This window comes from Taeniopygia guttata, chromosome Z, assembly GCF_048771995.1.
Source record: "Taeniopygia guttata chromosome Z, bTaeGut7.mat, whole genome shotgun sequence".
Lineage (NCBI taxonomy): Eukaryota > Metazoa > Chordata > Aves > Passeriformes > Estrildidae > Taeniopygia > Taeniopygia guttata.
The window spans coordinates 41906079-41930031 of record NC_133063.1 but is presented as its reverse complement, the minus strand read 5'-3'; the positions used below and the strand labels follow the sequence as shown (position 1 = coordinate 41930031).

At 36.6% G+C, this 23953-nt stretch overlaps 1 protein-coding gene across 4 annotated transcripts in view; it reads right to left on the bottom strand.

The window, feature by feature from the left end:
- Positions 1-23953, bottom strand: part of RIT2 (Ras like without CAAX 2) — a 217809-nt gene that overhangs the window by 126345 nt on the left and 67511 nt on the right. For 3 of the 4 annotated variants that reach the window (XM_072922767.1, XM_072922769.1, XM_002188004.7), the window contains exons 3-4: positions 20782-20855; positions 2664-2855 (exon numbers count right to left, since the gene is read on the bottom strand). In XM_072922767.1, the coding sequence (XP_072778868.1) occupies positions 2664-2855; positions 20782-20855 (266 nt within the window). Of the gene's footprint in view, positions 1-1794; positions 1942-2663; positions 2856-20781; positions 20856-23953 lie in introns of those variants that run through there. The other variant, XM_072922768.1, reaches the window with a different exon arrangement.

Here is a 23953-nt window from a genome sequence, read left to right as displayed (position 1 = left end):
AACATATTATCTATGGACTCAATTGAGCCCTCAGCTGATTCCTCTGGGTTCAAAAAACAAAAACAGGAAAATATGCTCCATGAAGGCTCTGATATTTCTGCATGGCTAGAATTTCAAGAGGAGTTCTAACATCTACATTGAAAGTTCAAAAAAGGTTCTGGAAAGAATGTTTTACAGTTCAGACTTACAGCACATTATTGAGTAGTTCCCCTTTAAATTTCTCAATATAATTAATATTTTGGAGTGATTAGTAGGTAAAGACTTTTTTATATTTTAAACAACATTTCAGTAATGTCACAGGTCCTAACTATTAATTCTTTTTAGTATAAAGCTGCAATTTAACATTAGTATGGCATAAACTTGAATAGCTTTAATGTATTTTTAAAAGATGAAAATGTTCTAATTAGATATTTATCTGTTACATGTTTTAAACAGTAAGAGTAAGGTGTTCATCTTGAGTAAAGAGACAAGGTGAAAATATCAGCATTAAAATGAAAGTATCAGCATTTTCGAACAGCTGGTCCTACATATTTCTGAAAATCTGATGATAATTAAAGACATACAAGCATACATTTACTGATCTAATGGCTTTGCTGTTTGAAAACACCGAAATGAAAATGTTACCTAACCATTTAGTTCTGTATTTTTCTATCAAATAGCTATGAAATTTAATGCATATAATAGTTAAGTGTTTCTTAGAGCAATAGCTGAAAAATCAGGGAAAGGACATGGATAAATGCTCCAGGCCAGACTGGGTGGGACTTGGAGCAATCTGGTCTAGTGAAAGGTGCTCCTGCCCATGACAGAGTGGTTGGAATGAGATCAGCTTTGAAATCCCTTCCAATACAAACCATTCCATGATTTTGTGAATGCCTAAGCAATTGATGCCTGTGGGGGATGATGCCTTGCCACCACATATACATCAAGATAATTATTTACTCCCTTTTCCACCCAGTTTTTACACAATTTTCCTTGTGCTGTTCAGAGGAAATTGAAAGTGTTCATTCTTTAGGCTGGTGAATATAACTAAAACTTGCTTTAAGAAGGAGTATAGACAAAACCATTTCTTAGGACATTAAAAATCACAGGCACATATAAAGACTATAATTTCACTAAAGGCATCATAAACCAAAAATATTATTTAAAAATAATAAACTCGGTTTTTTTTTCTCTAAAATTGCAATTTAAATTGCAGATTAGTTTTTTTCTTGTAGTCCCGTTGATAGATTTGAGGAAAGCAGCATACATCATGTAAAAAGCCAGGCATATATTTTTATATATGCTGACAGTGGTTAAAATATAAAAGTTCAACAAAAGTTGAGGGCAGAAAGAGATAGTTGCAAAGATCTCTAAAAGACTGTCTTCATACCAATTAGGAAACTGAGCACTGCTGAAAGCTCATCTAGGGATAGCTGTAGGTAATCAATTGTATCCTGCTTTGGAATCAAGTGAATGTCCAGTTCTCTCAGCAAAACAACAGAACCCACATCCTTCCCAAACCCTCATCCCTCCCTTTCTGGTGTAAAAGCACATGACACCTGTGTTTGAAACCCCTGTTAAAGTGCAGCTGGATTGTCACCATTAGGGTTTTGTCACAGCCTGATTTGGGGAGGAAGCAAATGATCTGGAAAAAGATGTGACATTTTAAATGTACATAATCAGATCTTTAAGACTTGTTTCAGGCTCAATGCTGTCTTTGATTTTCTTCAGGTAGAATAAAGAAGACAACAGAATGGGGAGAAGAGTGACAGGATAAGTGGAAAAGAGTAGATAAGATTGTGTGAGCACAGATGCTAATGAACCAAAAAAACACCATTTTATTTAAAATGTTGTATATGTCTGCACAGAAATCAGATATTTGAAAGCAGTTCTAGTTGTAGATGAGGCATATTTTCTGTTCAGTACCAGGCCGCAACCAAGCCATTCGAATGTGATCTCTTTCTGGCTCACCAGTACAAACAGTAAGGAAGAAGTAGAGGAAGTAAAAGAAAAAAGTGAGCAAAGATTATTAAAGACATTGAGAAAGCCACAGCCATTGACCTTGTAGTCAAAAAATTCTGTTTCTCTATGGGTGGTGGTAACTGAAATCTTGTATACAAATCAAAGTGAATTCAAGTCTTGCATGTCCCCTTTTTACCTGAACACTGATAACACAGTCACTGGATCTTCAGGCAGATGTAGTCTCATATAGATTTCTATTTTTTCACTTTTTTTTTTTTACCTTTTTTTTTTTTTTTTTTTAGTCTGAGGCAGAAAAACCTTTAATCAAATCTAATATGTTTGGGAAAGAAAACAAACCTCTGTTTGTTTGGCTGGAAGTGTCAAAGAAATCAAAGGTATTTTTCCACAAAGGTCCTGACTGAAGCTCTTTATATTTTGAATATATATATATATCTATATATCTATATATATATATATATAAATATTTTGACAACAGTAGTCAAAGTTTTTCAAGTAAAAGCAGAGAAAGTTTAGATGTGTTTTGCCAGTGCTGCTTAAACTTTCAAAACATATGAATGAAAGTCACCACAAAGACTTTAATTCATTACAAATTTGTCGCTTTTTGTGCTAATAATTCTCAGTAGCACTGCACAACATATGCTGCAGAAACCCCTGAAGCAGCCAAGCAATACCAAGCCAAATCCAGCAGAGAAGTCTCTTACCTGTCTGAACTCCTCAAGATCTATTTTGTTTCCCACCAGCACCACAGGAATGTCATAGGTGTGCCGGACACGATAAATGAGTTCCTTAAACTCAGCTGCTTCTTGAAAGGATTGGCGGTCTGTGATGGAATAGCAGATAATGAAGCCTTCTCCACCTCGCATATACTGGTCCCTCATGGCTGTGAATTCTGCCTGCAGAATAGGAAGAACATGCTCAGTAATTTGGCAAACAAAATGATCCATCTGTAAATAACAAACTTGCAGAAAACTTCCCTGGTTCCCTGCATAAATTCACATTGCTTGTTTTAACCTTGTAAACACTGCTTGCTGAAATTTGTGCATCCTTCTGGGTTCATCAACCCCAATAATAAGGATTTCTCTTAGGACATTTTTTTCTTTTCCCATCAAGGGAGCTCTGTCCTCTAAGAATCTGAACTTATTATGCAAGTGCCTGCATACAGAAGATATTTTCTCATGTATTACCAGAAACTTCTTCGGTGCTGCCAGTACAAACTGACTTGCAACTGAATGAATATTAAAATTCAGTGTAAAAGAAACGATATTACTAGGAACTGGAGACAGGTACAGATTCCTTATTATGCACTCAATTCAAAAGCTCAGTAATATCAAAAAGATATTCATTGATTGCCATCAGTTTTGGAACAGTGCCTAACAAAACAGGGATCTGATCTGCAAAAGTTCTACTTTTTTAAAGGGTCTCAGAAAAGATGGAGGTTTCACTTCAGTGTGGGGTAATGTCATTAAGTGAGAATGAACAATTTTAAGCAGTGCAATATTTTACCCCATTTCTTCCTCTTGCATTTTTCTCATTTTATGTTTATTGTCACAGAAATACTTCTTGTTAGTGGTGTGTTTTTTTCCAGGAGCTTTTAATAACTGACATACCGTACAAAAAAATTTCAAGATTTAGTTGTCAAAAAATAGTATCAGGAACTGTGGCTTGAGAATATATTTTAAAGCCAGTATCTTTCTCAAGTTTGTTTGTTTCTCTTGATCACAGCCCAGAATAACCCAATACCATAGCAACAGTAGGTCAGGATCAGAATCCTCCTGACAAAATCAGTTCTCCAGAGATATTAAGATGCAGGAAGGTCTGATAAAAATGGAATGCACATATCAACATTGGACCATTTCTATAAGCAGCAGCAGCAGCACGCAGCATAAAATCCTGTATTTTTTACTCTATTGAGAATTTAGGATTTTTTAAAACAGTTTAGTTTAGTTAAGTTTACAAATATATATCCTTAGCCCTTGCTGAAAATTGAAGGGAAATGGATTTCTTATGCACTTTTAAAAGTCTTAGCCTTAAATCTCTCTCAATACTTGCTCACATTGATTTACAATATTTGCTGTGAATAGACTTTCATGTTGACCATTATCATTTATTTATGATGTATCTTTTACCCAAGGGCTTTATATATCATCGAAAACATTTCACCTGCTACAGGAAAAAGTTCATCCAACTAAGCTTCAAAATGGCAGACTAATAGGCAATTTAAGGGTAGGATTCTTCATTGAGACTTACTCAGAATTTGAAAATCTCTGAATTATCATCCCATAGCACCCCAGAAGAGTTTATTAACTACTAAGCTACAAAACAGAGTGGGTCAGGTCATAATGTATTCCATCCTCTGGAAACTGGATGTGCAGGCAGTAGAGCAGCTGAGCACTGAAGATATCAAACAGAAAGGATTCCACACTCTATGGTTTGGACAAGAGACTGAACAGAGCTGCGTCTCTGTTCCCAAATCTCTTCCAGCCATCTATGTTAGATAGCTACTAGATTAATAAATGATGCAATACAAAACTATACATCACAATCAAAGTCTCCCAAGTTGAGAGCAGGGAGTGCTAATGACTAAACACAATCATTAAATCCATTATCTGCCCTCAGACACCAAACTTTTACACCAGAACAAAGATCCCACTGCAGCCACCATCCCACGTGACCCTGATTTTCTCTTCTTTGCACCAGTCCCTTAGAGCTGTTCTACACCATTATTACGAGAATAGTCTCCTTTATATAGGGGGAACAGAACTAGTTTGGGATTCCTTCAGGCTAAGCAGACAATGGAAGACTTCAGTGAAGTTAAATCTAAGGATTAGGCTTCTGAATTCAGCTGGTTGTGCAGCTGCAGTCCACTGTCTAAGCTGTCCTTGTAAAAAGCAGTAAACAATTCAATGCCATTAATGTACTACAGGCTCTTCTAATGCTGGAAAATAGTTATACCATTAGTTATCTAATTAGGTATTTTTTAAAGCTATTATTTATTTTTAGAGGGTTTATACAACTGAGGGGAGCTGATAGCTAAAAGCGCCCGTTTTCACATGGAACCTAACGCCCAGCCCAGATGACCTGTCTCCTTGAGTAAGAAGTTTCATAAATCAACTACTTTATCACTCTATGACTGCTCTGCACAACCTTTTACAAAGAATGAGCTCTGTTTAAGTGAGGTGATCCGCCTCTAGGAACTGCTCAGAGCTTTGTACACTCATTTATTGCCATTTATGGCAAACCAAGAAGTAATTAGGTCACACATCCCTGTTTAAGTTACTCACAGTAAGTGATGTTCTGGAGCATGAGTACTCCCAGGATCACTCCCCAGGGATGCTTAATGGCTTCCCTGACTGACAGGAGGCCCTGGGTTCCTAATTTCACACACTGAATCATTCCAAAGGGACAAAGTTCTCAGCTTTTAGGACTGACACTTTTGAGTCAGAATCATCTACCTACACATTCTGGTTCATGCCAGGGCATAGTCAAAGCTTTCAGAATAAGAATGAGTTTACCTATGTAATTTTTTATAATGACATGTTATTTCCACTGATTAATTAGACTAAACAGGTAAAATACTTTAGTGTCAATTTTGAAATGATCCATTTTCAGAGGCATTAAATATTCTGTGCAAACTGGATTGAGGACATAGAATTGTCTTTCTGTTCTTAACTCAGCTAGTCATTTCCATTGCAATTTTTTGATGTTGACATTAATTTCTCAGCATTCTTCCCTTGGCACAAGGGAAGGACTCCAAAGATCAAACAACTCCAGAGACAAGGACTCCAAGATCAAACATAAATAAGCCTGTTTTTTGATTTCAAAAGAAGTGTTTTTTTTCCCTTTTCACCAAGAACCTCAACATAATAATATATACTAAGAGAAAAAAAAAATTTAATTATCAATACACATACTAAAATCTTGCTAAAAATGTAGATCTGTATGCATATTATATAAAAAAGACAAAGGACTAAGAAGAAATTACATCTCTTTGTTAATTTTCAAGTCTTACTCCAAATTTCACTTTTTTTCATGTTTATCTACAGTAACCAGAACTAAAACCCAAGTTGACCTGGGTTTTGTGAATGTTCAGGTGTAGAGACGAAGCCTAAGGTTTTACAGATTTTTTCAGTATTTTTATTTTTATATTTTATCTAGTTCACTTATAAAAAAAGCTGGGCATCTGTCACACTATTATCTTGTTTAATATTCTCCTACTGTGAAAAGGGTCTCTTAAAATCATTCAGGAATTGTACTGGATACAAATTTCTACTCCATAAAGGGAAAATGCAAAACATTCCCAAGTCAGTAAATGCCAAGGGGAAAAGACAGAAGAAAATCACACCCCCTCAAAAGGAAATAAATTCTAAAAATTAAAGTGAAGATTTGTCATGTTTACAGCATTTTGCAGCTTGACATCAATCTTGAGTACTCTTTTGTGTATTATGACTAAGACTTAAATGAAAAGTGTGGTAAAAAACCTTTTGAAACCAAATCAGCATTCTTCTTGAGAGATGTAATACTTGAGAACATGCATCAAGTTTGGAGAGAAACAAAACAAAATTTTTCTTAAAGTTGAAAGAAAGCAACATAACTTTTTCCTTTTCTTTTTCCAGTGTTATTCAATGCAGAAAAAAATTCCACTAATCCTCATAAGACTATATATTTCTACCTATTGTTGAAGAACACTGACAAAAAGGTCTCTTGAGGTTAGGTTGCTCCTAGAGAGATGTCACGTTTTCCTTTCTTCAGTAATCAGGCATCTGACATGATTTTTCATAGGTATCAGAACAACTTCACAATGGTATCAAGGATCTTCCTCAACATGCTTGGATACCTCATCCTGCGGTACTGAACTGCCTACAGCCAGCTTGATTCACTTCTCCCTTATTTATCCCCCTCTAGTCTCTCCCTCAAACTTTCCTGGGAGGCATAAGAGCAGAGCTTGCTTATGAAGACGGGAAGAGAGGAAGCCTTGAGTGCATCTGTACAATCCATGTTCCTCATCATTAGGACACTCACTTGTTCCAGCAGCAGCCCCACATTTTTCCTGACCTATGTACAGTAGCCAGTGTACCTGTAGAAACCTATCTGATTGCCTTTTAATCTTTCAAAATTTTCAGTTCTAGCAACACTTTATTTTTCATAATCCAGTCCATTCGCACTGAAGAAATACTTCCATACACCTGGGAGAGTGTTCCTATTTCCACATTTTGTACTCCTGTATATTCTTGGTTTTTCTATCAGCTTTTAAGAAAACAAATTAGGAAAAAGAAAATGCCTAACCTCTGTTTTCTCTCCTTCATCTTGATTGATAATCTTTTATCTCACATTTCATAATGAGCAAGAGATTTTTTTTCATAAAAAGTAATATTTTTATTTAATTTTAAAATTCATGCTGTTATTATGAATAGAAATTGTATGTTGGGTTTTTTTTCATTAGAGATCGGAATATTTTCCAGATAAGATCAGAATCTTAATCTGTCCAGAAGAGGAAACAAAGTAATTGAGCAGTAAAGTCACAATACATTAAGATACCCTGATCTTTATGAAGGGTTGGTCTATGTATTATTATCAAACATAAGTCTGCGTCTCATGTTCAACTCAGAATAATCTTGACTTGCTGACTGAAAGAGTCTAGAATGATGTATAACAAAGTTCAGCAAAGGCAGTCTGTTTCTTTGCTGTTTCCTAAGCATTTCCTCCTGAACAATGCCGGAGAAGGAGTTCTGGGTTAGAAAAGCTTTTATGCAACTCAGAATAGAAGTTGCTTAGAAACAGCATCTCCTACATTCCCACTTTACACCAGCAGAGCTCTAAAGTGAAGCCATATCTCCCAGATCCCCATGTTACACATAGCTAAGAGATGGCCTTGACACCCCCAAAAAGGATAAAAGAGAAAAAAGAGAAGAACAAAAAAGAAAAAAAATGGACAAGGCAATGAGCAGAAGGTTGCCATTCTTGCCCCTCTTTTACATTGTGTGGTGATATGTTTGAGCAGTAAACACAGCTTGCAAGTGCAGTCCTTCCCCACGCTCCTCAGAAGTGTGGTGCTTAGAAATTTAAAGATGTGGCACCTCCAAAGTGAAGGTGTCATGTTTTTAAAACTACAAACACACTCCACACATTTTGATGTCTGTTCTGGGCTTTTTTATGATCTTGGTTTGTATTTCTGGAAGAGGTCAGAGCCTCCCCAGGGAGGCCAGCCTCACAGTTTGAAGAATGTCACTTTCTATATCTTCTTGTCTTATGTTGTGCTTGACTTTAGAACTTTAGACTTTAGAACCAGGAATATGCTAACAGATGTTCTTAATCAAAACTGTGTCCCTGATTACCACAGAGGTCGTTCTTATTTTAAACTGGGTTTTTTCATATTTATAGTGAACACTTGAGGGGTGGGATGTATTCTTGCAAACAAGCAGGCTATTGTTCATCTATGGCAAAAAAACCAAATAAGGACAAAATGAACAAAAAGGATGCAGGGGGAAGTGCAAAAAATCTTCAAATAGTGAGAGAAAAAAAAATTAAAGCAAAAAAATAAAGTGAAACTTCATTGTTCACTCATAATTTTCTTATTAAAAGTAAGTTGAAAATTTATTCTGTCTCCTGATTTTTTTTTTGCCAATACAGTACAATATTACCTTTTAGCAGCAAATCCTTTTTAAAGCCAAAATGCAAATCTCCCATATCTCTCTGATAGTAAGTTCTCTTACACATATAAGCACGACAGTTGACTTTGTAGGGATTACATATCATCCACCTGGCACTGCTTGTCATAAACTGTGCTTTTCTTTTACCTCTTGAAATAGATTTACCTATTGAAAGTACACTGGTGATAAGTGCTGTGATAATTGTCTGGATTTCATGGACTTTTTAGTGGTTTTTTTTTTGTTAGGTTTTTTTTGTTTGTTTTTTTTTGTTAGTTTTTTTTTGTGAGGGGAGGAGGGGAAAAAAGTGTTTTTTTAAAACCTATTTGTAATAGCAAGCAGCAAGAAACCTGCAGCAGTTACATTTCAAATAAAACATCCAGATAAGATGTTAGCTGGATATTATATTGAATAAACATCACAATACAGCATTAATCTAGATGCAAAAATCTTTATTAAATGTGGTTTCTGCCTCCTAAAGAGGAAGTCAAGTATTCTAAATTTAGCATCATCTCTTTATTTAGTCTTCAAGTCCCTCTCTCTAAGTCATTAGAGAGATACAACAAACTCCAGAGAGTAACTCAACACATTCTCAGGAAAGTGTTTAAGATGACAGGGATGTTTTTCTTTTGTACTTCCCTTACTACCTTGACAGAGACTAAATAGAGAGCCCTGCTTCTGATGTCCACAATATCAGCCAAGCCCTGCCCACTCATGTCCTTCACACATTTGGATGATAAGGCTACTCCTCCTCTCCATTTTAAACTTTTCCTTTAACTTCTACGAGGCTCTTTCATTTCCAGTGGAGCTGAAAAGATCAAGAGAATGCAGCATCTAATGCTTAAAGCTAAAGGATTTTTCCCTTTGCATCACTCAGCAGTGGTGCTGTTCTTCAGCATGGGTTGAGTAACATTATGTGATAATAAAGGTACATTTTTTTCCACCACAGAAGCCAAAGTTCCCAGCCTGCTGCCTTTCCTCGCAGGAGCCCTGCCTGCACCAGCCACAGGTTCTCAGCAACGACACAGCAGAAAACAAAAAAGCACTGAACATTATCAACATAACTTCACATACTCATCTTGCCTCCCTCTTATGTCCAGCCACCCTTTGCAAATGACAGCAACAACAAAAGGAGTTACATAGAAAAAAGACAGTGAAAAATTTGCAGCAGGTGGTACTCAGCAACCTGTACCAGCCTGAACCATCTGCCACAGGACTGGGAGGAAGGAAGGGAGCTGAGTAACAGCTCAGAGACAGACCAAAAAAAATGCAGGGGCTCCGGCTTAAACACTGAAGGACAGAGATGGATTCTTCTCCTTGTCAAGTCTCTACATTGCTCTAATTGAGCACCAAACCCATCTCTCATAACCCTTTTTGCCCATTTTTGTAATGATTCAGGAGAAGTTCAAAGTGAGATTAGTATAAATGAGAATTAGCCCCTGAGCTTGCAGTGGATTATTAAAATAATCAGCCCCTTGATTAATGATCAGTCAGTGTCTCATGCCTTGTAATTACAGGAAAGAATTCTTGCTTCTCTTGTAAAACAGCAATATCCCTTTTCTTCTGTGAATTTGTACTGGGGACAAAATGCACATGACTGGAGAGAAGTATGAATCACTGATGACGGGAGAAGCATGAAGATAAAAAAGATTCAGACCAAGCTCCCAGCAGAATAATGGCTTTCTCAGCTTTATCTGATTGCCTTGCAAGGCAATATTACAAACTCCGCATTGTACCAAATCAGTAGTCTTTTCTTAACTCCGGGAATGTACGAGGATAAAGCTCAGACAGGCACTGAAATTAATCTGTAATTTAGAAGACAGGTGGCAACTCCCTGTTTAAGTTAATTTATTTACTGGAAAGGGAAACAGAAGAAGAATATTCGTGACAGGTGTTCTTTCTGGAAGACATAGGTATGATAATCATTTCTGTGATAAATATCAGCATTGCTTTTTAGCTGCTGATTCTTAGGGGTTTTCCAGGTTAGCTCACCTTGGCAGAGTGACTGACAGCACCTCAAGACCTTGCCTATGGGAAAGAAGATTGTCCAAGCTTAGTGGGTCAACTGAATGGATGATCAGCAACTTAAGAAAAACAATTAGACACACTGATTAGGAAATTCAAGCATAGATTTACATTCATTATTTCCAAAAAATTTTGCTGAAAATTTTCTAAAATTATTTCACCCTCCTAATTTCCCCTATACTTATGTTCTTCAGCAGAAACCTGCTTACTACAGAAACAGGTTTTCAGTCCCAGAAAGGTGATGATGTTGCATTATACCTCAGTTTAGGATTCTTTCTAACATCTAATGTATTCTCATAGAAAGAGATGGATTCCTTCCCACTAGTTAATACATTGCTTATCTCTGAATACAGAAGAGACTTTATGCACAACTAATATTCTGAATGTAAAGATAAATTAATTAAAAATGAAGATAGCAGTTTCCTAATATGGATTACTCAATAAGGGCAATTCATTATGACATTGCTCTCATCTTCATCCAAATGAGTCTGAGGCTCTGAACTGGTATGTTAAGCTTTCACCCTGTCTGAAAATAATGGATTTGTGATGTTAATTTTTTTTTTATTGACTTTAAATCATTGTTAGACACGATCTATTTTCACAGTGAAATCATGTTGTTCCCCACAAGTGGACTTATAGATTCAGGTTCCCCTTCTCTTTTCAGCTGCAATACTGCTTCCCATGCTATCCTGTACTGCTCTCAGTCACAGACTATGCAGGACTAAGCCTTGTGAAAAACAGGTGTCAGTGTTCCTTTGCATCCTGAGCACTGATGGATGACAATTTCACTGTCCCTTCCCTAACTGCAGAGCACTTTATATGTACTCACTATTCTGTATTCACATGTCCTGCATCATGACTTATGCAAAAAGTTTGAGCCACACCAGCCTGATAGGAAAAAAAGTAAAGGGAAAGAAACAAGGCAGAAAAAAAGATGGATTTGAGCAACTTCCAATAAAATAACTCAGGACTACAAAATATAACATCACTGAGTGACCATTCTTTCTTACTGAGGAGCTAGTAAATAACCTGCACTGGCAGTCAGACTCTCCCTCCAGATAAAGCTTCTTTTCACTAAGATGCCCAATGTTCCCACTCTAATTGCCCTCCTGCTTCCACGTGATAATATATTTGCCAGTTTTCTGCAACTGTGCTTTTTTTAACTTTATTAATCCTGCTCTTCCCAAGATGGTTCGTCATGTGCAGTAATGAAAAGATGCCGTCCATCACCTACCTGGGAGATGATATCTACTTTTTATTCATCCCTAAATATGGATGAAATCACCATATCAGTTCTCCACAATACCAGTAAAAATTCCTCAGCTACATTCCCTAACTCAGAGAATTGCCTTTTTCTTTCATATTCATGCTAAAGGTCTCTCTCTGAGGGATAAACACCTTAGCAATTTTCTTCTAAATGCAGGCACTGAAGCAATCTTCATTGTTAACTACCTCTAAAACCCCCATATGCATTTGGTTTATCATGCACTACACAATACTTTCTTCCCTGTTCTCATTGATATGCAAAAAAGAGCCAGTTTTCACCTTTTATCACAAATGCATCATAAATGGTTAAAGGGAAAAATTAATACCTCGGTAATTACATTTTGGTGAACAGCAGAGATTAAAAGAAACAAAAAGACAAGAACGCAGTAGTGAAGAGATAATGCCTGCAGCTGCAAGCAAGGGCTTTGCAGGGATTCAGACATGCTCTTGTCAGCTTCTTCTCTTGCCACCATCCCCAGAGAGGCTGTGTGCAGCCTTGCAGAAGTAAACCAGGAGGCTGTGGAGTCAGACACCTCATTGCTCTGATAAATGACTGCAAATTATATTCTGGCTTGCATATATGCTCTCTCATGATGACTTCCCTAACAAATATGATGACCTTAAAAATTCCACCATACAGGCTTTTCTCTTCCCTCCCCTGTGCCCTACTCATCAGCAGAGATATAATTTAATCTGAGAACCTGAACAGGAGGGAAATGAAGAAGCGAGCAATCTGCAGAGTGCCTATTTTCGTCTTTTGTAACATTTAATCAATAGTGCACTCATTTCTGCAACTGAAATTTAGCTCAATGTTTATCTGAGGGGTGTGTTCGATGGGGACTACATAAATCGCTACCAAAGCAAATGCAAAATACCTGTGCCACAATCCTGCATGGATTTTGAATTGCTTACAAAGTGAACGTGTGACACGAAAGGACTGAGTTGTGATGTTCCTGTGACTTCCCAGCATGCTTTTTCATTTCCATGTGCACAAACATTTCTGAATAATTTTTATTGTATTAGGGAAAAAAAAAAACCAAAAACCAAAAAACATGAGGAAAAAGGCAGAGCTCTAAATAAGTAAATCATGAGGCACTTTGGTTGGATCAGCAGATCCAACTGAGAAAATGAAGGATCCAGGGAGATCCTGGGGCACTTTCCAGGGGAGGCTACAAGAGCACTGGAGAGGGCCGTGGGAGCAGGGCATGGAGTGACAGGAGGAGGAGGAGTGGATTTAAATTGACGGAGGGCAGGGTTAGATGGGATATTGGGAAGAAATTCTTCCCTGTGAGGGGAGTGAGGCCCTGGCACAGGTAGTATAGAGAAGCTGTGGCTGCCCTATCCCTGGAAGTGTCCAAGGCCAGGTTGGATGGGGTGTGGAACAACCTGGGATAGTGGAAAGTGTCCCTGCCCATGACAGGGGTTTTACAGCCACTTCCAATCTAAAGCATTCAATGATTTTATGATCCTGAAAGACACTGAATAACTTCTAAGTTACACCAAAACTCTCCTACACAGGGCCAAAACTCATCTGCATGTCCAAACGTTAGAGGAGTCTGACTACTTCAGCTTTGTCCAAGGTATTAGTCAGGTACCACATTGATTTCTGACACAGGTATATTCAATGTAGCTACTGCTAAACTTTTGAGTTTTTGTCTTATTAGAAGATAAGATCATTCCCTGGCATGGTTTGTCTCCCATCATACCACGGCTCTGATAATAACATGGAACACTCATGACAAAAATTTATTCTCTTCATCCAACAGGGACAAATTAAAAAACAGGCACAAAAATCTATGCAAGCTGTGCAAGCTTACTTCTATGGAAGTGAGAAAAACATATATCCAAAAATATAGCTTTCTAAGAAAGAAAAAAGAAAAACCTCTGAGAAAATATTTATTTTTACTAATTATTTTGTTGAGTCTCCACTTTGCTCATCAATCCCTCTTTGAAAAACCTGGATTTATGGAATAACATTTCTCAGATTATAAAGGTAAAAAGCAATGGAGCTCAAAATTTGCTAAGGTTTGTTTGTTTGTTTGTTTGTTTGTTTGTTTGTTGGAAGTTTTTTTGTGTTTGTTCGCTTGATGGGAGGGAATTTCACTTCCAGGTTCTGGGGCAAAACTATTAAAAGTCCAGCTTGAAAGATATTACTTGGTTTTAGGTTTTTCCATTCCCCTTCCTGCTAGCAGGAAAGAAAACTTACATTTTTTGAAAGCTTTTTCCAGCAGTCCTTCTCATGTGGTTTAGCAAGTTAAATGTTTGGATGATTCCATAACACTGTATAATTTTTGCTTTTGTTCACTTTGTCTGGAGACACTTCCATTCAAAGCTTTAGAGTTGCATAAAAGACACTTAATTTTGAAAATATCATTTTTTGGGGGCAACCTACTTCTCCTATGAAGCAATAAAGCCCTGCAAGCCCTGCTCTGCAAAAAGAACCATTTCTTGGTCATTTGTTCAGGGAAAATGGGCACCATGTGGTGCAGTAATATGTGCTTGTTTTCTCAGCATTCAAGCCAATTTTTTTCAGTCCTGGAAATATCATTATTATGTGAGCTTTTTGAAAACTGATAGAGGTAGAATTCAGTTTTCTGCCCACTGGTGTCCCTGGTTTGTGTGCGACTGCTTGGCAACATGTATCTTTTGATAGAAAACCTCTGTAAAATGGAAATCCTATCTAGGACAGTCACATATGTATAAAGAAATCAGGACACACTTAGAGTATGTGCAGTGTCTGCTGGAACTTCAAAGTACTTCAGTACCATTCACTGGCGTAAAGAAAAAGTGAAGAATATTTTCCAGTGATAAAAGAAAAGGAAAAATTACATTATTATACTCTTGTGGAGGACATGGATGAAGTTTACTCATATAGAATATGTTTATATAGGTATTTTCCATACAGCAGATTATAGGTATTTATAGTCATTTTCCATACAGCAGAACAAAAACAACCAAACAACCAAAATAATCTCAAAGACAAATTAAATAAAATTTAAAAAAAAAACCACAAACAAAAAAAAACTACAAAACCAAACCACCCCAACACCAACAACAAAACTAAAAACCCACAAGGAAATACTACAAATAAAGGCTTGGAAAGAAGAAAAAATTATTTTCCAAATTTTTTCAAAAATTGTAATAGCATATTTTCTCCTCTTATATGTTCTTATTTTATTAAAAAGAGAAAAATATTTAAACTTTCAGCAGCATCACTGTGTATTTATCTGGTTTTGAAAGCTGCAAGTTAGAGAAAGATGAAGACAAGTGAATAGGAAAGCATTTCAAGTGAAAAAAAATAAAGACATTGTTGAAAGAGAACAGAAAACACTGGAAAGTTTTCCACCACCTGCAGAATGGAACCACTACCACTGACTTTGCTGAAGAGGAATGGTAGCAATGGGCAGGCAATTGCTTTTGTCAGACTCAATAAATACTGGTGTTCACCCTAAATGCTTGTTCTCTGCAACATTTTGTTGCACCTGTTTGACAGAAAGATAAATGCAGGCCTAGAAATACAAACTGATCTACCTTTTATTGCATCATGATTCACCCATGGAAGGGATGAAAAAGGAAGTTGGGACTCTTGGCTGCCAGTTGCCTGTTGTTCCCTTGGTTGTATAATCATTTTTATCAGCATATGCCTAGATCTTTTCCTACTGAAGTCAAGAAATATTTGCCAATGATCTGAAGAAAACTGGTGTCAGGACCACAGTTTCATCTGTGATTTATTGCAATTGTTTTTTCCACTCTGTAACTGTGCCAAATAAGTGTTTCTCCACAATCTGTCCATTGGCAAATAAAATTACTAGGTCAAGGGAGACATTTTAGCTCTTCCCAGAAAGTACAGAATAACATGTCTCAAGATTCCAGGAAAATTTCAGTGTTATGATTTTATACTTTCTAAGTATGTTTTCAACAGCCTGTGGAACAACATATGATGGAAATAAAACTAATGCTCTTCTCACTTAATACACTGTGTTAATAGTTACTACATACTTCAATATCCTTATGCTTTAAAAATAAAGTGGATTTCATTTATGCACTAGAGTACCTAGCAGAAAGTGCAATAAAATTATTTTCCCCTTATAAGAACATGCTGTAAAGGCCCATTAAGACATAATTACTTCCAAAAAGGCATTTTACATTTCCTTGAGATAAGCTGCACTAGTGTACTTTGAGATTTCACTTCCATTGATTCAGGATTAGAACAACATGTTTAGATAATAAGCAGAGGGGTCCGAGATAACAGCCTGAGTGAATCATCGGACTACAGCGTTTAGTCTGAGTAAATGTGTTTATCTGAATGGCTCTTGGGACTAATACGGTTCCTCTTCAAAGCTTGAAGCAGGGGGCAAGAATCATAGTCCTGCAGGTTGGCAGGATAAACATGTCCTGTGATTTTCTAGCAATTTGAGAGATGGATTTTGGTACAGAGCATACTGTTGTCAGGTTGAAAACTGTCTGCCTGGGAAGGAATTCATGCGCACACAACTCCAGACAAAGGAAAATCTCCTTGAAATGGCATTTTATCACATTTTAAGGCCTATTTTTCATGTCTCTGACTTACACCTGGGAAATATAATGGTGCACTAAGTTCATCATAAAAAGCTCACATTTTAGCAAACAAAAATTGATGCAATAATCTCAGGATGTATTGTCTCACTGACAGGTACAGAAACCCATTTTTCCACATACTTGCCTGCTTTGTATCTGAAAACAATTTTTGCCTCTTTTACATATCAGATCAGATTATTTTTCAGTGAAGGAAACTCTGCTGCTCTTTTACTGTTTGGTGTGAGGTCTACACAGAGAGATTGGGTAATGTGTCATACAGGGGAAAGCTGTGGCAAGAATAAAAGCTCCTGTATCAGTCAACAGTCTATAAATACAGCAGGAGAGATAACTGCTGTGGTGCTCCATGAGGAGCATACTTCTGGGCTCCAGAAGTAGCAGCATATTTTTAAGCTAGAAGGGAAGGTGAGAAAGCATAAATGAGTGAACAGAAGGTTTCTATAACTCTGTGTGGAGGCTTTTTGTGCACGGTTGGAGCACCTGGGGGTTGTCACTCTCTGAGAATAATTTTGAGGGGAACTGAATGCAGAATAAAGTGCTTGAGGGCTGAATGTCCTTTAGTTTTCACCTGCACTTTTGCTGGAAACCAAAGAGTTTGTGTCAATTTAGATTAAATGTATGTAAAAGCAGATTATTTTTACAGTGCATTGGTTAAGAAAAGGGAAATCCCAGAATTACCTGCACCAGCAGCACTTCTAAACTCAGTTGACATGGGTGAATTTCAAGGGAAAGTGACTCAAAATTGTCCCATATGGGTGAACAAGGAAGTTCAAGCTATCTTTGTGGATACTAATTTGCATTTGCAGATTTCCATGCAGTTTGCCGTACATACTCCACATGCCATATTGTAGCTAGCCTTGGGAGTTAAAAGTTAAAAAAAATTAATTTCCTCATTTTTATAAATACTATCTTAATCTCACATTTAATGTGTTTGGCTTTATTTCTTTTTTCTTTTTCTTTTTTTTTTTTTTTGGTTTTAATTGAAGTGTAGGTGTAAAAAGAAAAGTTTTGTGTTGAGAATAATGCTTCTAGTTAAAGAGCCAAAGGCATCATTGATAACTGACCAAAGGGATTACAGGCAGCTTCTTCCAGATTCAGTTGTGCTACTGAAAAAAAACACCAACATCATTTTTTTTATTCATTTCCTTGTAGCACACCACATTTACAAAATTTTTTAATAGGCATAGTCAGGTTAGGTCTGTTTATGAAAATCCAGCTACCAGGAGCTACATCAATATTTTCTCCTGAAATCCTCTGAAGCAAACAGATTCTGTGTGAAGCTAAGTGGGGTAAGCAAACTCAGGCTGCCCAGCTGGCAGGTGTAGAAAGTGGTGAAAAGAAGGTGTACTGAGTTCAGGGACGCATAACTGCTTGCACCAGCCCTTATACCTTTTAAGAAAATGCCTCTTGTTCTGCCTTCAGGGGAGAAACAGTATTGGAAGAGCACAAAAGGTGTATGAAGTCTTCATCTAGAGTCCATGCAACATCAATTTACTTTCTGAGATGAGAAATTGTTCTATGTTATAGTGTCTAAGGATATGCACAAGAGAAAAATCAGTAAGTATATGAGCAAGTTTATTAATGTTCCTGGTTTTCACATAGTTTTAATGTTGGGTTGTATTTTTAACTTCAGAAAGTTGAGAACATAAATGTATTTTTGAAGCAGCATTTATGTTTTAAAGGCTTCAAACTGGATCTACCAGTTAAAGTATTTAAAATTTTTATGCAGTGTCAGGTATAAAATCACATGTGGGGTTTTTAAGTCTAGATTGGACAATTTAAAACTGTGTTAATTATTAGTAATTAATTTGATCATTGTTGAAATTCCTAATTAGTCCATAGGTACAGAAGGGAAAGGAGAAACAAATTTGTTGAAACATATCCTCCAGCACAACAACAAAATACATTAAATTTAGTTCATTTTGCTATTGATTTCTTGTATTTCCCACATAAGGACGAATCACAATTCTGGCTCCTTGATCTTCTGAAGAGATTAAAGTCATTATTCAAAGTTGATGATGAAGTATTTATGACTATGAGGACACCCAGACAAATGAGTTTTCCACTGCCTGATTTAGAAGCTGTAACACCATCTCCGATTTGACATAAAACCAAGGGGAATATAAACAACTAGGTACCATCAAGGCACACATCAGCAGCAGCACAAATGAGTGCTTTGGATTTTTACCCTGTGTCACCAAAGTCAGAGCAGAATTTGTGTGAGCTTCAGTGAGAGCACCATTAAGTGCTCTGTGAAGAAAAAGCCTATTTCAGCTGCTGACTTCAATGGGAGTTGGATTAGGTCTTGATTTATTCTGGAGCTGTGGAGTACAGATAGAGAGGCAACAAATCTAAAGACATCTACAAAGACAAGCAGCTAAATCCAGGAAACAGAATGGACAGCTCCTGAAAAATTTTGGGAACAGAAAGTGGAAAGAACTTCCTAGTTATGCTGGGAACATGTTTCAGTGATGACAATCTACATAGGAACAACAGGGGAATTTATATCAAATCAACTTGGTTGATTCATTTCAACATTTCAACAGAAATAAAATAGCTATGCTCAGGCTGTAAAATGGCCTGGGATGATAAATCTCCTGAGCGTGGTGGTTCTGCACACACCTCTGCTTGCTACAAAGAGAAATGGATAAGAGGACAGGAGAGGTTTAGATTAGACATGAGGAAAAATTTCTTTGCTGAAAGGATTATCAAGCTCTGGCCCAGGATGTCTGTGCAGTGGTGGAGTCACCATCCCCTGAAGGATTTAAAAAGCACGAGTCTGTGGCACTTGGAGATGTGGTTTAGTGGTGGGCTTGGAAGTTCTGGGTTAATGGTTGGACTCAATGATCTTAAAGATATTTTCAAACTTTTAAAATTCTATGATTCTATGAAATATCTGCACCACATTTCATTACTTGGTCACTACACACCATGGACCTCTAATATTGTGGAATTTTTGCTTCCTAATAGAGATAAAACTTAGAGATAAGATCCAGCTTTTTTGTATTATTGTACTCACCACCTTTCACTGACTGAATTATTCTGATTTCTTTTCTTACCTTGCAACTGTTTGTTCTGACAATATTCATAACCTTGGCAATCATGTGCTCCTCCCATAAATTAAGAATGAGGTTTGGTTCCAGCCTTTTCATATGGTAAAAAATTTTAAAAATCATGAAAAAATTGTACATATGAAAATGACTGACAATAGATGAACTTTCTTTACATTTCTGGCAGAAGACTTAATTTCTCACCTTTGCAGTGTTTACCTTGGGTGCATTCAGACCTCTGGAAAGCTGAGAACAAGGTTACAAGGCTTTTGCTTCCCAAATATTTCCTTGTTTATTTAAGTATGTTGAAATTCCTTTTTGGTTGTCTTGTTCCTGCATGAGGTGCACACACACTGTGGAAAAACTCAAGAAACTACGAAAGCCTTCAAACAGACCCTGAGACACACCTGAGGAAAACATCAGCAAGTGGTAGCACTTTGATTAAACAGTAGAAATATCTCAAGGTGGAAAGGAAATTAACTGAGTCAGGTAGAGAAAATTATTGTATTTAACTCTTTCTTCTTTGTTACTGTATATGAAGCTTAATTCCCTAGCTGATGTTTGCACGGCAGACATAGAAGTGACACTGTCATAGAATTGGCAGAATCGGGATTGTTTGGATTGGAAGGAAAGTTAAATTTCGTCTCATTCCAACCACCTTGACATGGACAGGGACACCTTCTACTATCCCAGGTTGCTCCAAACCCCATCCAACCTGGCCTTGGACACTTCCAGGCATTGGATAGTCACAACTTCTCTGGGAAACCTGCATAAGTAACACTGTGTGTTACTTTTGGTGTTAAGGTCTTTTCCTTATGGGTGAGCATTTGATATTTAGATATAATGTGGGGAGAAGACGAAATGTAACAAAATACTCAGTCTACAAGCAGACCAGAAAATTCCTGTAATACATGTAGAGAAGGAAGAATGAGAAAAACATAAAACAATCAAGACAATATTTATTAATTTCATTAATGTGTTAGATGTTCTTGCATAAAAGAGAAAAATAAACAAATTTCTTTTTCTCTATTGTTCATTTAAGCCTGTCTGTCTCCTTTGATAAAATATGGAAGTTTTGCTGTTCTATACTGCAGCATTCTTTTAATCTTTCCCTTTGTTAATTACTCTATGTTATTCTGCTATTGCTTCCTTTATGCTTGAATAGGGAACCTTGTTTTAAGCACTTTGATCCATACCTCTGAGGTTAAAGTCTTTGAGTTTATCTCTGATTGAATGACTCCCATTGGAAAATTACTCACCTGTCCAGCAGTGTCTAGAATGTCCAAATAGGCTGGTTCATCATCAATTCGGACTTGAGTTTTATAGGCATCCTCTGAAAAACACAATGCAGTTTGCTTAAGCATGTAAGTAGCTCAGAGAATGGAAAATGAAATAGCTTTGCTAGTTTGGAGTAGGCTTTTCAAAAGCTCTCCAATCTGACCTAACATTGTTTTATTTCAAAAGTTCCTTTTTGAAATCCTTTTGCCACTACAAACTATCAGTAAAAGAAAGTCTCTTCCATCACACTACCTCAAAATACAAAAATTATATTTTCCTTTCTTTAAAAGGGAAACATCCCTTTGTTTAAATACAGATCCCAAGTGTTACATAGGTCATAAAGATTCAGAAGTGTTGTTCTGGTGCTGTTCGACAGAGTGTTTTTTTACTTACCACAATGACACATTCAAAGAGATTTTCTAGCAAATAGTTTCATTTTAAAGATTGTCTAAATTATTGGGAAAGGCTGCCTGTGGCTGAACAGGGTCGTGGCTCAGGTATGTCAGGACAATTATTTAAACTTCTGTATATCTTCAGAAAGGCCTAGAATAAATTTTTTAAAAATAAATTCTGTTATCTGCATCCTTAAACTCATCACATATCCTGGCAGAGGAGGAGAAACTCTCCTTTGTGGACCCTTCACTTAGCTCATGATTTTGTCAACTAAATTTAGAAGAAGAAAAAAAAAAAGAAAAGGTTAACTACTATTTGCATAAGCTGTTTTCCTAACATTTCTATTTCATTCCCCTCTCAACATTTATATTTTCTTCATAAGACTAAAAGGAGTGTAGATTCCATCCCATGTTTATACTTGAAATAGTCTGGAAATTATCTGTGCTCTTTAATTGAACAATCATGCTGAGCAGCCTGAGTGGTTTTTGTGACTGCACTGGAAGTCCACTGAGGCATGAAGACAAGTGCATTTGTTGAACCTGAGAAATGTCATTAACCATGGTGAGCAGGCTGGACCTGTCCTGAGAGTCAGCCCTAGCAGAGACCCTCAGCAACAGGTTCTTAATCGCTGAAATAATATTGAGATCATAATATGGGATTATATGGCATGTAGTTGGAATTCTTGGGACATTCCAGTTTGTGCCATAATATACATGTTGCACTTTATAAAAGTTTGGGAAAATCTGCTTTCTACCAGCAGAAGAGAAAATCTAAAGCATTTGGATACAAGCCTGTATAGACAACTCAGAGCCCTCCTGTCCAGCCAAAGGATTGCTGTCTTTTATGACAATCACACACAGTATTTTCCCCTTCAGTTCAAGGCCTCATTTCAGCAAGTAGGTACATGACTTTAAATAAATACTTAACCTCATTGATATCAAGATGGCCCAGAGGCTTAATTAATTGTATGATTTATTACCTTGCTGAGAAAACCAGAGCACTCCAACCACCATATGTTTTGGCTAGATCATTTTGTAAGGATTGCTGAATAACAAACTGTGTGACAAAGAAAGACCATATAGCAGGAATTGGACTACTTGCAGCTTAAGTAATTTATTATTTAATGACAATGAAATCTACCTGCAGTAGATTTTTTTCCTTTTTTTTTCTTCTTTTCCGTTAACCAAAAATTAAAAACAAAATAGCAAACTATGTAAAATCAAACATGGTATTTCCTTCACATGAATTCTATTAATACTATCAAGTATTATTAATGTACTTCCATGCAGGTGGATGTCCATTTCCAATACATTACTGCATACATAATTAGCGTATGACCTCCATAAATTTTGCTTGCATTCTTGGCTCTGCAGCTGGATTCTCTAAAGCCAGTGATCCTACTTCCCTTTTCACTTAGACCAATATAAATCTTTATACAGAATTTTTAAAACATTTAATGTTGAAAAAAAAATCCTACTTAAATTTTATTTGGATAATAATGATAATGATACTAGATAAATCCTTTTTTAATTTTTTTTTTAAATCTGTTTTTTTTCTTTATTTTTTTCAAAGAAATGATTTACAAGTTCAGAGTTATTTATAACTAAAAGATCCACTGGCCTCTGAATATAAGCCATAGCTTTCAGATATCTACCCTGCTGAGCTACTCCAGGTGTACCCCAATATAATGGCGCTGTCATCAGTAAAGTTTCAGCTGTTAAAAGCTGGAGCCAGACTATCTTTATAATATTTTTACTTTGCAGAAATAATACTGAATGAATGACATTTTGTCATTTTCATTTATTTTGCTTTCCCTAACTACTGACCTTGAAACTTTTCACAAAGGAATGTTAGAATCACTGTCTCAATTTCATTCTTGATGTATGCTGATGTCTTCTGGTGGTAGTAAAAAAGCATGTTTTGATATGCTTTGACCAAGTACATGAATCTAAATAGTTTTCTATGCAAATGTTTTTCACATTTAAGATTTTACTTTGCCCCAAGAAGTGTAGAGATGAAAAAGGAAGGAGATATGAGTTTCCTTTGTAATATTTTCTCTGCTAGGTGCAAAAAGCAGGATAGTACAGATAATAAAAAGAAGCCTAAAAATGCCCTCAACAGTGTGTGCTAAGCAGGGGTATTTTCAACCTGCATATAGATGGAAAATAGGTAGGAGTTTTAACCCCTAATTTTCTTCAGGAACACATTTAAGAGGAAGTGCACACTTGCCAAAGAAATCACTGCCTTGAGCCAACATACCCTCATACTAGAGAGCAAATCATAGCACCCACTTATGAGCTTCACCTCCTTAATCACCTTCTTAATGCTCAAAGAAAGTCACTCTTACGAGAGACACTGCCTTTCCATTTTCCTGTGGCTTCACTAATCTCCTGGGCATTTCATTCCTTCCAAGGCAGCCGGAAGCCCATGTTTCCCATATCATGTCATAAAGACCAAGAGAAAGAGCTGTGTCACTTAGTTCTGCTCTACAATTAATAATTTTAAACAGAGGTTTCATCTCAGAAAGGAATGTAAATAGAGGTGTAATTCTATACATCTTTATTTTTTTAAAAATTATGATGCAGAGGCATTAACCTGGAAAGAAACTACTTCCTAGAGGCCAAGAGTTGGATAAATCTGTATCTCTTGGACCCATATTTTTTTGGTTCATAGTAGCTATGAGGTTAAGCAAAAAACCTGGTATTTTCACATATTTCCCATAGGATTTCAGAAGGGACTAATGTGTGGCTGGTCTTTTTA